This window comes from Condylura cristata, unplaced genomic scaffold, assembly GCF_000260355.1.
Source record: "Condylura cristata isolate star-nosed mole 26May11 unplaced genomic scaffold, ConCri1.0 scaffold00027, whole genome shotgun sequence".
Lineage (NCBI taxonomy): Eukaryota > Metazoa > Chordata > Mammalia > Eulipotyphla > Talpidae > Condylura > Condylura cristata.
This window is the reverse complement of record NW_004567128.1, coordinates 29,393,567-29,411,123: the sequence shown is the minus strand read 5'-3', so window position 1 is coordinate 29,411,123 and position 17,557 is coordinate 29,393,567. Positions and strand designations below refer to the sequence as shown.

Genomic DNA, 17,557 nt, shown 5'->3' with positions numbered 1-17,557 from the left:
CCCCCCGCTCCCGCGTCGCTAGGAGGTCATCAGGCGCTCTGTCCAGTCCGCGCTCGCAAGCCCCTCTGCTTCCCGCCCATCGGGCCCGCGGCTGCTTACGGAGAGGTGTGCGCTCACCGAGGGGCGTGTTCCCGCACTGGGAGACGCCGAACGCCCCCAGTTAGAGCGCAGAGCCGAGCCAGCCATGGAGCGCGGCGGGGCAAAGTTTGGCACCCTGGAAGGGGTGGTCGAACTGGAGTGGGTGGGGCGCCTGAGGGTACTTTAGCCCTCCAAGCTCCCGGCTCCCGCTGCCCAGACCTGAGGCGGCGCGCAGCGATGGACCGCGGAGCTGCGGCGGCCCAGGGCACTGCCCCGCCTCAGGATGGAGAGCAGCCCGCGGAGTCGCCAGAGCCGCCGCCGCCGTGGCCGCCGCCGAAGCCGCCGCCTGCCCCTAGGCTGCTGCTCGCGCCTTCGCCAGAACCCGCACCACAGTTCTGTCCAGAGCCTGCTCCAGAACCCTGTCCGGAGACGACCCCAGAAGCAGCCACAGAACTAGACACAGACCCAATCCCAGAACCAGACTCAGAACCGCCCCCAGAACTAGACCTAGAGCCAATCTCAGAAGCGGCCCCAGAACCAGTCAGCCCGCCGGTCCCAGAGCCGGCCCCAGAATCAGACACAGAGCCGGCCCCAGAACCGGTCCCAGAACTGGCGTCAGAACCGAACCCAGAGCCGACCCCAGAGCCGGTCCCAGAACCAGCCACCGCGCCGGTCCCAGACCCGGCCCCAGAGTCCTGCGCTGAAGCGACTCCACAGTCCCGTCGGCAGCCAAGTCCGGCGCTCTGTCTGTTGCCTCGTTCGGTGGTCGCTCCAGAGAGGGGTCTAAAGACCTCACCGTCGCCCGGAAGGCCAGTGCCCCTGTCCAGTATAAAGGTAAGCGAAAGACCCCCTGGGGCTGGGGACCCAAGCTAGGCGAGGCCAGATCGCTGTTGAGCGCCTGGGTCCCTGGCTAACCCTCGCCTCCCATTTGGCAACCACAGACGGGCAAAGATGCGGATAAAGATGCCGAGGATCGGAACCTGGGGGAGAGGGCAGCAGTTGGAAGATTGGAAGCAACATGTGGAAGGGAGAGAGGGCTGTTTGGGGCTAGAGATGTAGGTGACAGCAGGGCGCAGGGAGCAGCTTTCCCTATGGGAGAAGCGGCAGTGCGGCGAGCGCCTGGGTCTTGAAACAGGGGGAAGCCGCCCTGAGGGAGCACAAGATACCTAGAGAGGTGATGGGGCCCGCTCTGGTTCTCAGGCACGGGGTTGAGCGCGGCCGGGGGACACACCTCTTAGCTGCGGCCACTGCCGCAGTGGCCCAGGCTGCGGAGCAGCGGCAGTCTGCTTGGCCCCTCCTGCCCCTGGAGAGGGGCTCCTCAGATGGGGCGCAACTGGCTGTGCTCCGGGGAGGTGCCATGAGTCTCTTGGCTGCTGGCCGCTGGTCCTCTGGAAGGGGATTAGGGGATGGGCGGCGCCCACGCGCACTGCAGGGGAAGGGCAGGGTTCGAGGGGCCAGGGGAGAACATGCCTGTGTCAGAGCCACCATTCCGGCCGTCTGCAGGATTTCCCAGGAGGTAGGTGCAAGCAATGATGGGCCAGTTCACAAGCGGGATACTGGCATCCCACACCCGGGCGAGTTGGAATGGTACCCGAGTCCTGGTGTAGAGACAGGAAAATAGGAGCTGCCATTTGAGAACATTTGAACGGGAACCCTTATTTCTTCCAGTCTTCAGAGAAGCCTTCCTAAACGTGGCACTTCAGCCAGAGAAGCGGAGGACCTCGGACACACGCCGAGGAGAGGGAAGGGGAAGGGAAAGAAGGCTTTCAGTGTTTGTCTTCAATCCCTGAAACCCCGACTGTTCTCTGGCTATCTCTGCCCTCTGCCTGTGCTTCCATTCCCCTAAACTTCGTTCCAGGACACTGTGAAAAATCGTAACAATGCACACACACCCCTTAATTTAGCTTCCCCTGGGGAAAAACTAAGCCAGAAACAAACCACCGCACCAACAATGCCTGTCAGTTGGGCTGGAACCCTGCTGTGGCCCGCACACTTGTAGAATGTAGGGGAGGGAGCAGAGGTTCCCCTCTGGAGGTGGACAAGGAAAAGTGCCTTGCTGTGGGAGTGGTGAGTAGGGAGGCTTGGCTTTGCTAAATAACTGCAATGGTACACGACTGAAAACACGGAAGCTAAAGAGAAGTTTCACAGGTGGGGGGAGTGCAGCCGTTTATAAATAAAATAGAACAGTTGGAGAGTAAGGCTTTTTTTTAAAAAAGCCCACAACCTTGCTCTCAAAGGGGTTAAGGGGTGGGGGGTTGGGGTGGAGGGTGGATGTCCCCCCCTTCAGCAGGGGCCCTTCCCTGCAGTGAGTTCCAGAAGGAAAAGGGTGGGGCAGGTGGACCCAGAGTTCACCTGTGTGAGTGCTTGCTCTGTCTTTTTGGAAGTTTTCTTGAAGTTGTTGGGTATGAAGCCAGCCTGGACCACCTGACCTGTGGTCCTCAAGAACAGGGCTGAGAAACCGACACCTGGGGACTTGATTGCCATGGTGACCAGCGAATGTACATTCTCTTGGGCCTCAGGAAGGCGGACTGGCCAGGAGATCTGAGGATCCCCTGTGGCAGTGGGAAAGCAAGAGAAAATGGCTGTTGCTAGAAAGTTGGGGATCCAAAGAGGGGAATCCGGCCAGCCTTCCTTGTGCACACACTTGGCAGCCCTGGGAGGGGACCAGGACCTCCTAGGGTTGACTCTGCTTTTGTTAGAGCCAGTCCTTATGGAGTTACTTACCCTGTAGACTGGGGTCAAGAAGCCTGTCCTGTGGCTAAAAAGGGCCTGTCTATGAATCCACCAGTGGCTCTAGAGGATTTTGAAGGAGGCAAAGGAGCTTGGTAAATGCTTAAATTGCTGAGTACCGAGGCCTTCTCCAACACCCTAGTGTTGCTAGACTGTTTCCCTCTGATGCAGACTGGAATATCTGATCTTCAGTGATAGGACCGTTCTCTGTTGTTTCTTTCTCAGGTAAATAGCGCCCTTACCCACTGACTTACACCCTAACATTAAAGCAAACAGGTTGCCATCTTAGTTGGGCAAGCCTTGTTCTCAGACACTGACACTGCCTCCTTCAGGCAAGCTTGGGGAAAATCATTCTCTCTTTCTCTCTCCCCCCACCCTCACCCCCAATACAGCTCTACCATATAATGAAATCCTATGTGGAGAAGAACAGTCGGTAAGGGTAGTCTGAATCTAGCCTGGTAATGCAAAGGATAAAATGAGCAAAACCAAGTGCTTGAATGTGACTGTGAATTTATGTCAGATAATTTTACTGAATGGTATTGTAGTAAACAAAAAATCTAGTGTGTTTTCTGCTCTTTTGGTATTTCAGTGAGGTTTCAGAACATACTGGTTGCAAATCTATGCCAAGCAAGAGGGCATAAATTGAGAAAAGGGTGCTCATGTTTTCTTTCCAATTGCTACCAGGATAACACAGACGTGAACCAAACTGGTCTATTTCTAAAATGTTTTGATTTCCAGGAAGTGAGCCATGGTCTCCCACCTGGTGGCAGCAAGTGTAAGTGAGGATGTGTGAATTGGTTCTTTAACAGTGCTATAACTCTCCTCTCATGGTGTGAGCTGGTTTCTGTGAAGTGGACCATATTTGTTTCTTCCCCTCAGTGTGGTTTGAAGAAAGATTGTTTATATTTTTATTTATTGGGTTTTGACTAGCAATGAAATGATAATCACACCATACCATTGGTTGATGAAAATATGAGAAGAAATACATTTTACGTGGCTTTTACTTCATGGGTGGGCATGGTCCATGGATCCCTCCTACAAAGCAATTCCCATTCTACCCCAAGACCATAAGCAAACAGTTCCCTTGGTATTTTTTGCACAAGGTTTCTTGCAAAGTAGCAAGCATTTGTTTATATATCTGGTAATTATTGCCTGAATACTTTATCTTACCTGTTTCTGAGCTTCTCAAAGGTAGATACTGTCTCTGCTTCCCAGCGCCCATTACAATTCAACCTTCTAGATTTTTGTTCAATAAACATTTGCTGAAGCTTGAAGCTTTTCAGTTCCATTTCCAGAAACATTGAGACTACTCCTGAATTCTCATTGGCTTCAGAGTGACAAGTAAATGCTTTTTTAAATAACCTGCAATATATAGGCCTTAAGGAAATGCAGTCAATCTTTCCATTTTCAGAATGGGTGTTGGAACCATAATTAAGAAGCAAATTACTATCAATTAAAAAATGGTTTGGAAAATGTCTTATCCTCTACAGTCCTGGCAACAGCAGACTAATAATGATGTTATTTTGGGGATAATATTTTTTTCCCTAAATTAACAAGAGTATCTGCAGTGACTATAAACAGTTCTGGTATTGTAGATTTGAATGTTTAACCTGTTGGAGGTCAGGATGTAATTACTTTCTCCTCCCTCCCCCCACTTGCCAGATTTTGATGATACCATCTGATTTATTTGGTATATTCTGAGAGCTTCTGAGCATTTGCTGCAGGGTGGTCTAGAAATGATAATGAGGTATTTGGTCAGTGGTCTTTCCTTTACATGAGTGAGTACAATTCTTCTGTGTTTATTAAAATCTCTGACGGGGTGTCTGCATAGATGCAGCCCAAAACGAAAGGCTGAGAGATTACCCAAAGTGCTTCCAAGGAAATGTGAAAAATTCAGAGGCCAGGAAACCAGTCAGAGGCATTATATGGACTCTAATCCTGTCTGCTAGTATGGCACTCACTTCACCTTCTGTAGTGCCAGAAAGAATGCTTTCTCCTGCATTATTAACTCTTTCACTCCCCAGAAGAAGGAAGCAGGTTAGGAGAGGACCAAATAAAACTTGGCACCTAGTAAGATATAACGATTACGTTATTTATTCATTGTGAAATTTTCTAAAACAGCCAACATATAGCTAGAAGATCCTTTTTCATCTAAGAACAATCTTTAAGCAGACATTCCATCAGTCCTGATTTTTTTTCCTAAATCATAATTGTTGTTTTCCTTCTAAGGCTCCCAGAGGGGGCCATCTTAGAGCTGGGGACTGAGAAGGAAGAAGAGGCAAAAGACCGGAGCCCTTACTTCCAAAGATGACATTTTGGGGAAAGAAAATAGAAATTCTGTTAGGGACAGGGTGCCCATTCCTTCCAAAGCCCACAGGCTATACTTCCTCCAGTGGAAAAAAGTAACAATTCTAAGGATTAAAAAAAACAACAACAACAACCATTCCCAAAAGGAGATTCCTCCCACCCTCACCATAGTCAACAGACCTCATTGTCAAAGTAGAAGGAAAAAAATCACAAATAAAATACAGGAGAAAAAAGCCCATGACCTGAGATAACGAAAGGTATCCCTTCCCTGAAAATTAATTTTAAGTAAAAAAAGGCACCCTAAAGGAAGGAGCTCCTTACCCTTGCTAAAGCTCATGAACCTTATATCCCCAAGAGAAAAACTAAAAAAAAAAAAATTAAAGGAACAAGAAATCGTTTCAAGGAAAACAGTAGTTCTAACCTTCAAAAATTCATGAATTTATAAACTATTTCTAGCAAATGGACCATGCCCAATCCCTTGTAAAAATTATGAGAGCAAAAATAAATCTTACAAAGGAGAGGTCCACTGATTTCATCAGAGTTCCCAAAGGTTATTAATTCCAGTTACATGAAATGTCCAGATAGGCAAATCCTTGGAGACAGAAAGTAGATTGGAGGTTGCCAGGGACTGAGGAGGTGGGAGAAGTTTGGATGATAGCTAAAGGGGACAAGCTTTCTGAGGGGGGGTTGATAAAAAAAAGTACTAAAATTAGACAGTGGTGATGGTTGCACAGCCTTGTAGTTGCTCTAGAAGCCACGGACTTGCATACGTTAAAATGGTGACTTCCATGGTGTAAATTATATCTCAATGAAAATAAATATATCTCAGTGAAAAACATAACTAAAAGGGATTATTCCTCCCACTTCAAGAAAATCAATTATCTCCCCATATGTCAACAAACAAATGAATAAGTAAGGAAAATATGTTTAACAAAGTAACTAAGATAGCAGGAAATCCTCTTCAGAGTAGGGCCTACAACCTCACTAAGGAAAATAACCTTTATTAACTACACCTCAAGTTTTTCTTTTGAGAAAAACAAAAAAGGAAATAATTTGAAGGGTGGATACTTTCAGAATCACCCGTTCACACTAACTTCTCTGCCATAGAGACATACAGACATTTAAATTTCACAAAAACAAAGAAATGTTAAAGAACAGACGCCCCATCTTAACCAATACTCCTGAAGTTTTAATCTCCAGAAAAGGGGGAGGCAGGAGGAAACAAAATAAATACCCCCCCAAAGGAAATGCCCCATTACCACCAAATATATATTGAACTTTACTCTCAAATACAATTTTTTTAAAGATTTGAAAGAAAGGTGTGGATATTGGTGATGGGAATAATATCAGTGAAGTGAAAACCAAAGACTCTTAAATTGAAGAAAACACCAGTCTCTTAAAGACCCATAAGCTTTTTTGACAAAATACAGCAAAAAGAATGAAAATATTTTTAAATGATAAAAGTGGGAAATAGGGCCAGCCCCAAATTCATAAAAATCTAAAACGCCTTAATCTTAATGTAGAAAATTTTAAAATTAGGAGGGTAAATGAAAAAGGTAGGAAAGAAACACATAGAATCCTTAAAGGAAATTATTTGCTGCTGCAACAAAGCCCCCCTCCTTTTTTCCTGAAAACAAGTAAATGAGTTCACAATTCCGGGAAAAGAAGAAAGAAAGCAAACAGGATAATGAAAAGAAAAATTTCCTTTTTAGGGACTTGTCGAGGTCCCCAAACTTACCAAAGTGACTGGACATTTTTTTTTTTCCAAACGGGAGCACGAAGAGGGAAGGGAAGGAGGGAAGGAGGAAGAGAGGGAGGCAAAGGAAGAAGAAAATAATTAAGGGGGAATTTTTTAAAGACTAAAAGGAATAAATTCTTCCTGGGACAGATGAACTAGTGCCTTGTTAGAGATAATATATCTTATTCCCGGTGGCCAACCCACTCTACTCCCTACAGAAAGGAAAGAAACACAATTTCTTTCTGCTCTTTCTAATTTCAAGGGGGGAGACATCCAATCTCAGGGAAGCCCAAGGACTTTGTTTCTCTTTCAACCTTCAGTTTTTTTTTTTTTTTAAAGATGAAATTCTTTCAAGTTGAGGTGCTCTCAATCTTTTCCCCTTACAAATAAATATTTGTTTTATAAAAGGGACGAAAAATCCTCCTAAGGAAGACTCCCTGGCCTCATTAACACCAGTGGCCCAAATAGTTGCTCTTCACAAAACCTAGTATTTTTTAAAAGATTTATTTATTTATGCATACAGAACTGGGGTACAGGCCAGAGGTACACAGGCTGTGAGAGGATTCACCAGAGACAGAGTTGGGAGCAGAACAGGCAGATCTAGGAAGTACACTGCTGAGGGGAGTAGAGGGCGGGTCAGGAGAGGTCTGCCACGCCATGTGGTCACCTCCAGGCAGGTGGGGTTCGAACTCATGCTGAAGTGGCTTTAGCTTCTTAGTGCTGTGCTTTAACTGGCTGTGCCACCAGGGAGGGCCAGAAAACCTAGTTTTTAAAAGTGCAAGTCCCCCAAACTTTACAAAGAACTGCTCCCTCAACCCCACCTAAGGCAAGGAATCCTTTTCCCCAATAACTTTTTTTCAGAAAAATTATTCCATCAACTTCATTAAAAGCAATAGACCTCATTGCTCTCCATATTCAAAAGGAATTTTAAAAGGAAACGTCTCCTAACCTAAGGCAAGTTGACCACCACCACACTATTGAAATTTTTCCCCAAAGAGCAAAAGAGAGAGAAAAGCATGGTTTATAAGAAGTGGCCTCTCCAGCCACCCCACTCTACTAGAAAGTATTATACAAAGAAAAGGTAATAGAATTCTAGAACAGTGCCAGTGAACCTTAAATTCAGCACCTGAGGCAGAAGGATAGTAAATGTTTAATCCCAGAATGGCTTCCCTCTTCAACTCCCCCCGACCCATTTCTGGTTATCTTCCCCCATCAGTCAGTGGGACTGAACTCAGGAAAGACAAACCCTGTCCATAGAAAACAAAACTGGGAAGGTAACCCTTTTGGAGGAAAAGCATATACTTCCTTGCCAAACCAAACAACTTTGGGACTCAGCTGCATCGTCGTTCACCTCTAATACTGTAGAAACTCAAAGGTGAAGGTAAACTCTAAAGCAATCACACTCTACTATTTCATACAAAGAAGGACTCCTTAGTTCAGTAATGAAGTTCTTACAATGATTGTGTTCACTTAAGTGTTTGTTCTCATAGCTGGATAAGGGCTCAATTTTCACAAATATATAAAATTTGCAAGTCATTTCAATAGGCAAAAAGACTTAATTAGTAGTTCCCAAAATTTTTGATCCATTAACTTATTTACAAATTAAATTTAATACCTGCTGTATCTTGTGTGTACATAGCATTGGGCCAAGCGCTGTATACTTCTTCTCTGGTGGGCAAATTCACATAGAGGAGACTTCCTGTAAGCAAGAGTGGTAAATGAGACACCCCCTCTCAGTTACCAAAACAAATTATATGGGGTGAACATTTATTTTACCGATGCATAATGAAGCATTCACTTTAGTGGTCAATGCTGTCAGCATACCTTCTCTTCAAAATTCAGTGTAATAAAATAAAGGAATACATGTTGATTTCAGAGAATGGAAAATTTAAAAATTTTCCAAAAAGTAAATAAAAATCTGAAAGCACCCCACCACTCAACAAGTAAACTATATTAGTATTTTGATATATTTCCCATTTATTTTCTCCTAATACAAGCTTAGCGTCTCATCATAAGCCATCTGGGAAAGTGCGGGTTTCTGCCCCGTGACTCCCCCCAATTTAGTTATTAGATCATGTGCATTCTTTTACACTGTACTTAGGAAACACTTGTTAATGTTAGCTTAAAGGTTTTTAGTGAAGTAACTGTTTAATATGACTAATAAATATGTGCTTGAACTATACATTGTATGTAGACACAATGTGCCTGCACGAACTGAGGTTTGATACTCAAATGATCTTCCTTTTATTGACTGTATTTTCTTGGACATTCAGATTTCCTTTGTCCAGCTAACTTTTCCTATTTTGTCCTTGAGAAGGAAACCAGGAACAAAATCCACCTCCATTCTGTTAAATTACTAAAAGGCGAATCTAAATTCCTGAGACTCTCTTGGCTCATTTTTAACTATTTGCAGAAATATATTGGTGGTTCTGTCTCTTTAACATGAAGTCACTGAATCATGTTCATCTGGTGACCTCCTAGTTAGAAAGGAAATACATATGTGGGAGGACATTATCAACAATTATAAAAGAATATTCAATTCATCCAGCTTTCATTAACCAAACATGGTAGAAAATTGAGTTAATAAACTGTCTACAATCAAAGCAAGGTTGAATCAGTAATTTAAATGGAAGTGTAATATCTTCAGCCTTACTTGTAGCACTTTAGATTTTCATCTTCCAAAGTGTTGAAGACATTTACTGTTTAAGCCTTTTGTTTTAAAAAGCTTGTGAAAGAGATATTGGATATTGGCCCCTGAGGACAGAGATACCCATCCCCTTATTTACCTGATAGCACAGGTGAGGCAGGTAGTACCATAGGATTCTAGGAAATAGGTGTGAGGCTCCCAGCCAGAGTTTGCAGAGTTGTTCTGAAAGGAGAAGCAGTGGACAAGTGAACTGGCACCAGGAAGAGGAGGGGGACAGAAGCTCCACCTGCAGGGATGCACTAAGGACACTCAGATTCTGAACTTTGCCTTCATTTGCTGTCTCCTATAGTTAATGCCTCTCTCCACCTGTCCTGGGATTTTGCAGTTTGAAGCAGGACATTAAAGTTATCTGATGTGTAAAGTTCGTAAGTCTTCCTTATTTCTACTCAAGCACAGAGACTCAAAACCAGGAAAGTTGTAAAAATGTACTTTTTATTAATTATTTTTTCTTCATTTTTTTAGTCCCCATAATTCTCCTACCACTGTATCACCAGTGAACCATCCCCATATCCCCTGTGTTCACCCCTCCCCTGTTCTGCACTTCCCCACCCCTCCCTTGCTATATGCCTCAGTTTTATGGTCAGCTGCTAGTTTTGACTTTTTCTTGACCTTTTGTTTGGGCTCTCTATATTCCACATAAAAGTTAGATCATTCTGCATTTGTATTTTTCCTTCTAATTTTGGCTAGCATAATCCTTTCCAGCTCCATCTATGTTGGCCACAAATGGTGTACTTCTTTTTGATTGCCAAGTAATAGTCCATTGTATAAATAGACCAATTATCAGGGAAATGCAAATCTGAACCACAATGAGATAGCACTTCAGACCAGTAAGAATGGCTCATATTAAAAAAAGAAGAAAAAGAAAAAAAAAAAAAACAACAGAGAGGATGTGCAGATAAAAGGACACTCATATTGCTGGTGTGAATGTAAACTGGTTCAGCCACGATGGAAGGCTGTGTGGAGGTTCCTTGGAACATGAAGATGGATGTGCCATATGATCCCACGATTCCGCTCTTAGGACACAAAAACACCAATTTGAAAGAAAACCTGCACTCTAATGTTTATTGCGACACTATTTACAAAAACTAAGACATAGAAACAACCTAGATGCCTCCAAATAGACGAATGGGTCAAAACCAGGAAAGTTTTATGTAACACCAGACACTCTCCATTGGGTTCCCATTCACCTGAAGCAGGCACCAGAACCACAGCACTGTTCCTCTGAACCCCAACCTAGCAGCAGTTTCTGAGTCCCGCATATAATTACATTGATTGATTCTTTTCCCTTAATAAGCATAATTCACATTTATTATGTACCTTTAACATTATTTCAGTTTATTTTATCACTGTACATATGCAGAATTAAAGTGTCATGTAACTGTATTAAAACAGTTAAACATAAACAATAAAGAGGGAAGTAAATGAGGCTACAGAACAAGATTATTGATATCAGGAAATTAGCAAGTTGGTGTCTTTCTCACAAGCCTTGATTAGTGTTTGCGGCAACCATTTCCTTCCTGCCAGGCTTGAGTAGAACAGAACTTTTCTCTCACCCAGAACTAGGGTAGGGTGGGGGTCCCTTTCTCACCTCCTGGCCTTATTCTGCTTGACTGTTAAGACTCATTAAAATGATAATTTTGGCATGGTCTCCTTTAATTTACTCAACTTGGTCACAACATCTCCAGGGCATTTGGGGGAAGGGACTCCACTTTGGTTTCACTTGGAATCAAAGCCCTCCTTTAGTGACTTTCTTCAAGGTCTGCCTATTACATGACTTCTCACTAGTGAGTCCTCTTTCTAGAAATCCCTAGGGAAGTCTTTCTTTGCCTTGCCACCATTTCTCATCACTACTAAATAAAGGAGTTCCTCCAACTTTTCTCTTACTGTGGAAGCAAAGATAGACATTCCTAGGCAATTTGAAAGCTTGCTTCTTTTTGGTTGTGGCTGTGGTGGGGGTACCCATTTATCATGAATACACAGAACATATCTGTTAATAAGCTATGTGCACAGTAATTGCTAATGTGTGCTTTAAATGTTTTACAGTGTGATATATATTGGGAGGATTGTTGCATGAGTATTTTAGAGTATCTTTGGTAGTATTTGAGAAAATTGTTTGAGGTTTTAAGATGGAATTTAGAATAATGAAGTAAAGTCTCCCACTACCCAAAATTCACCATCCAACTAATTTTCAGGAGTAGATCAGATTCACTGAGTGATTTTCTGTGAGCGATTTTCCGATAGCAAATTCACTTGTATATAAGAAGTTTGGGGAGGGGAAATAAAGTTAGATGTGGTAAGTCTGGATGATATATCTTCTCAAACCTAAAGAAAACTGGAGTCAAATGAAGCAAGTGACAGGGGAAACTCAGGTAAAAGTGTGGTTATATATAAATTGGGCCACTGAGGCTAGAGTTTGCAGATAAAAGAGTGAGATTCTTGTATATGGAATTTTTTAAAAAAGGGTCACTTTGATATAATTATAGCATACAGATTGAAATAATGTGGGGAAAAAGTAGATGGGATAAGACAAGTTCTGCTGAAACTTTGAAAGCAGCTGACAAAATTTTGTGTATCATTCAGCCATTAGAGTCTCAACCATTAAAGTGCCGGTGATTAGTAAAATAACATGGCTGAAGTGGAGAGCTGGTTGATGGGGCATATAATTAAAACTAACTTTCAATTTCCTTGTATGCCAAGTCCCAAATTAAACTACTAAAGCTAAAAAAAAAAATGGAAGAAAATAATCACAGTGTCTAGTGTCCTTTTTCTACTGTTTTGGATCTTCTTTGACTCACATTCTACTTTCGTGAAAAATAATCTAGTCTACTTTCTTTCTTCATGATACTTTTCCTAATTCGTGACAGGGTTTTCTATAGCAAAAGTAAGAAACCATGATGGGAATCCAGTGAAACCTTTAATCTTCAAGTGTTGTTAACCCATAGAATATCCTGAAAAGTGATATGAGGATCAACCAGTGTTTTAAAAACTGTTTTGGCAGCAGAATCTTTTGGTGTCTTTCTCAATGACATTTTAAATGAAAGCCCAATATTTAACCATAAATATAGACATGTATTTCATTAAACCTCCTCTTTGCTAAAATGGGCTTGTAACTGATACACCTTCCCAATTGTTCATTTTAGACGAATAGGAATGTGTATTTGCACTCCATGTTTATGACTGGCTTCTTGACAAGGAGACTGATGGTGTAGGGACACATTGAATAATAGAAAGAAGCAAATCAGGGCCCTCCCTGGTGGCGCAGCAGGTTAAAGCACAGCACTAAGAAGCTGAAGCCACTTCAACATGAGTTCAATCCCTGGCCCTGGAGGTGACCACATGGCACAGCAGACCTCTCCTCACCCGCCCGCTGCTCCTCTTAGCAGTGTATTTCATCAGTCAGCCTGTTCTGCTCCCCACTTTCTCTCTGGTGAATCCTGTCACTGCCCCTGCACCTCTGGCCTTTACCCCAGCTATGTATGCATAAATAAATCTTAAAAAAAGAAGCAAATCAGGGTTTTAAAATATTCCACAAATTAGTACTCTCCTGAAAAAGTGGCCATTCTAGAATATCCACTTTCCACGCCCCCTCCCTTCAACGTCTCCCCATATGTGACAACAACCTCATAAAGTGGGTCATCAAAGTGTGCATTATCTTTGTTTGTGACCAAAGACACCACACCAAGTAAATTGTAGATCTAACTAAAATTATGTAGTAGAAGCTACGATATAACTGCAAGCCTCTGCAATAGTTTAAAGCAGCAAAATTGTTCCAAGTGCTATAAAAGGGGCATTAATGTATGATATGCATCGCTGTTGTAAGGGACCCCAGTGTATTATAAATGTACATGAAGCACATCAAAGAGCCAATTCTACATAAATTAAGTTTATTGTTATTATTTATTTAAAATTTGCACTCTGCCAGTATCCAGAAAAGATATGAAGTAGCCTATGAAATTAAACACATATAACACAGGAAAATTAAGCACAAGCGAAAACAGGACAAGGCCAGTTTGAGGCAGTGGTAAATGAGACTTCAAACTAATACAGGTTGGTTATGATAAACTCTAATCACACATTTAATTAGCAGCATTTTTGTTTGCTGCTTTGGTGGTTGAAGAACTTTGGGGAATGATTTGAATGACTCAGGTCTCTTAAAGTTAGTATGGGAGGAAATTTGAGCTGATGCTTCATTTTATACAGTGCATCTTCCTGTGGTTAGCTTCAGCAGCCACAAGATGTAGAACTAAATGTTGCCAGGATTGTGGTATAGGTGTTAATTAGAAGACCACAGGCTTGGCTTATTTTGGCAAGCCTGCATTTTGCTAATATTCTAATATTTAACATGTGCCCATGATGCCTGTAAGTGTGGAACTTCCTCAAAGAAAATATTATTTCAATTAAAATTTATTTCTCAAATAAATTCAAATGGTTCCTTGAACCAAAGGCTCTGTAGCTGGGACTCTTGCTTAGACTGGGAGTTACTTCATGTTGTAGTCACAACAGCATTTTGCATAGGTGTGCAATATTGGGACAAATTGCCTGATCTTTCTGTAGCTGAGCGTTTGTGTCTTAAATGAAGCCAATAATGTGCTGTTGACTCAATGCCACTCAGCAGTGTCTGCTACTGGTGTCCCATCTGGGCCTAGGTGGCCGTCTCTTATGCTTCCAGGGCACCCTATACAAACATCTGTTTCTTATTTGCACATAGACACTGAGATCATTAACTTGCATATCCCACTAGGGCTATAGGAATAATAAAACCTGCCACTGAATAATGGGTGGCTGAACTACATTATAAAAATACCATGAAGACTGAATGAGGAATTAGATTTAAAACATGTATTTTAAGAATAAGAACTCTGCACATTCTTACTTTATCATCATGTATACATGTACCATGATATTTTCTATCATCGCTTTCTGCCTTTAGATATGCACATAAATTTTAATATATGCACCCCTCAGAAAATAGACTTAGCAATTCAGGTACATTGGCAGTAGGTAATGTAGGCAGGTCTGCTTCATATTCTCCCAGAGGGCGGTAGGTTTTTGTAATTCATACACAGGGACACTGCAGTGGTAACAGCCCTGTCTCAACCATGTGTTCCTGAATTACCGTCATAAACAAAGTTAACTTTGTTAAAAATGAGAATGATAAATTATATTGTCAGATCTTTAAAAATAGTCAAAATGCATACTTATTAAAATACTCAAGTATAGCAACACAAAATGTTATACTTAGGTATCGTGTAAAAGACAGCAAGGTTAAACACATATCTAGGTGTGGCTTGGTGACCTTTTTATTAATCTTAACATTTTCCAAAGATTTTTATTTATTTATTCATACAAGGGCTGGGATATAGGCCAGAGATTGCGTGGGTGGGAGAAGAGAGGATTCACCAGAGACAGAGTGGGGAGCAGAACAGGCAGATTAACACTTAAAAGATATCAATAACTTAAGCTCTTTCTGAAATACCTACTGAGCAGGATCATCATATAAACTTGTGAAGTTGTAGATTACATAAGGTTGGCACTTTCACAAAGTCGACTGTATATACACGTATATGCATGTGCACTACATGTATATTACAATTTTCTGACAAATGAAAATAAAGTATATTTAGCAAGTGCTTCTGTTTCCTGTTTCCTGATGTGCCCAGAGTATCTATGGGATGGGCTGGTCCTTTAATTTATTTCTTACATTTAAATACAATGCCCCCCCCATTCACACCTCCATAGAAGCCTTTAAAATAGCTAAGAAATGATTTCCAAAAGTAAAAATTTTCCTCCATATCACATTTAACCTGAATGTCATTTTAAAACAGAAACATGTAACAAAGGTTTGAAACAGCAGTTTATAAGACTTCAGGCAGACAGGCAAACATCCACAAGTGTACACTGGTACATTCATTCAGAGGTTCACACCCAAGTGTATGTACTGCAGTAGCCAAACAAACCGCTAGTAGGCATGCGCGCACACACACTGTTGGCAGGAGATTTAGCTGGGCATTGAAGCATATAGAGGAAGCTCTGGGTGCTTTCCCTCTGGTGCCTACCTGTTGCCCAGCTCTCCTATTTAACCAACTTTCAGCTTGTCTCATTTCCACAAGCGATAAATTCCCTAAAGTTTATATGTTCTTATGTGTGTTCAAGTACACGAACTTTTCTAAGAGTTTACTAGTGACAGAGACTGTGCTAAGTAGAAATAGGAAGCCATTCAGTCTTGAAAGGTTATTTAAAAGAGGCGAGGTCTGGATGGTATCTTAAATACAAATTGGATAGGAAAACACAGGTAAAGAGACAGGAGACGGAGGGAATATCTTATGCATAGACATGGCAGAAGTAGAAAAGACAATGCTATGAAAATCCCACAGACAAGATATGGATGGAACTTTTAATGCATCAGAAAGAAAAGCTGGAAAAAGTTAGTGAGAAGTACACCACTGCGGGCCTTAAAAGCCGGGTGAAGAAATGTGTGTTCTATTCCATAAGCATTGGAGAATCATGGAAGGGTTTTGTTTTTTGTTTTTGTTTTTGTATTGATAAGTTTCTATCAGGTTTTTTCAACTGTCTTATTTATTTTTTTAATTGAAGTAACATTGTTTTAGAACATTGTAGGTTTCCAGTATACCACATTATACATTAGTAACTATGTAGACATTACTAAAGTTCTAGTTTTCACCTTTTCCTCACATATGGAAGAGTAACATGACAAATTTTAAATTTAAGAAAGTTTTTGGTAGGATGACAGTTATAATAATGTTAATTCTTTCAATCCTTGAGCAGGTGATATTTTTCCATTTCTTTGTGTTTTCTGCTATTTCTTTTAATAGTGTTTTATAATTTTCTTTATATAGGTCCTTCATCTCTTTAGTTAGGTTTATTCCCAAGTATTTGATTTTCTGTTTCAATTTTAAAGGAACAATGTAAATACACCATACATGCGTACACACACACACACACATATAATGTAAAAACGAAAATTAACATAGCTCTCCCAATCCATAAACTCATGAGAAAGAGACATCAGTCTGAGCAAGAAATATTGAGGACCTAAGGCAATCAGCATTTAAGAAGTAAATAAAAACAGGCTGACAAGGCTGGTTTGTAATTGAGTGTGGATTGTGAGAGAGAGAAAAGTAGGTGACTGAACTTTCTAGCCTGAGATTGTTAAAATTATAGAGAAGACAGGAGCAAGCACAGGCATAGGTAATAGCTAGAGGAAGATGAGGAATTCAATTTTGGAAAATTTGAATTGGAGGTGCTGGTGAGGCTTGAGCTAAGATGGTGATTAGAGAAAGGCGAGGCATTAAGGGTTAAAGGACCATGCCTATTGTGTCATGAAAAAATAAGCATGGCAGAAAAAGTGTGCCACCCACCCCCTGCCCTCCAAAGCAATGGAACAGAAATCAATAGAATCAGATAATGGAAGAGAGATAAATGTGGATAAATAATGTGTGGGGGAAATAGGCCAGGAGTAAATAATAGTAGTTTAAGAGGTGGTGTATTGTAAGAGAAGGGAAAAAGAGAACGTATAATTTTTAAAGGAACATTTTCTTTTCACGTGTTGATCCTGAGTTATTTTTTTCAATTTCTCTTCTATCCTTTCTTTGGCTATTTTCTCAATATTGGTGAAAATCCTCTGAATGGTCTTGAAATGAGAGGAGTGTTGCTATTGTGTTATAGTCAGAATGCAAATGACTTTCCTCTCTTTACCCAAGCCTCTATTTATATGCCTATGAATATACTGTGTTAAGGAAAACCTATAAGGAAGGTGGATTGTTATCTAGATATAAATAAAAGGAGCAAGAAAATATTCCTCTTGTGTTAAAATAATAAGAAGAAAATGTTGTTTTTGATATCAAATATTCTGTGTTAGTGATTTGGTAAATAGTAGACATCTAATAACTTTTAAATTATCAAGACTAACAAAGAAGGCATGTGTGTGTGTGTGTGTGTGTGTGTGTGTGTGTGTGTGTGTGTGTGTATAAAAGAGC

At 41.5% G+C, this 17,557-nt stretch overlaps 1 protein-coding gene across 1 annotated transcript in view; it reads left to right on the top strand.

Annotated features, from left to right (window-relative positions):
* Positions 1-315: 315 nt before the first annotated feature.
* DGKK (diacylglycerol kinase, kappa) overlaps positions 316-17,557 on the top strand; it is a 142,041-nt gene continuing 124,799 nt past the window's right edge. Inside the window, exons 1-2 of the mRNA XM_004690045.2 lie at positions 316-904; positions 13,381-13,388. Of these exons, the coding sequence (XP_004690102.1) occupies positions 316-904; positions 13,381-13,388 (597 nt within the window). The remainder of the gene's footprint in view (positions 905-13,380; positions 13,389-17,557) is intronic.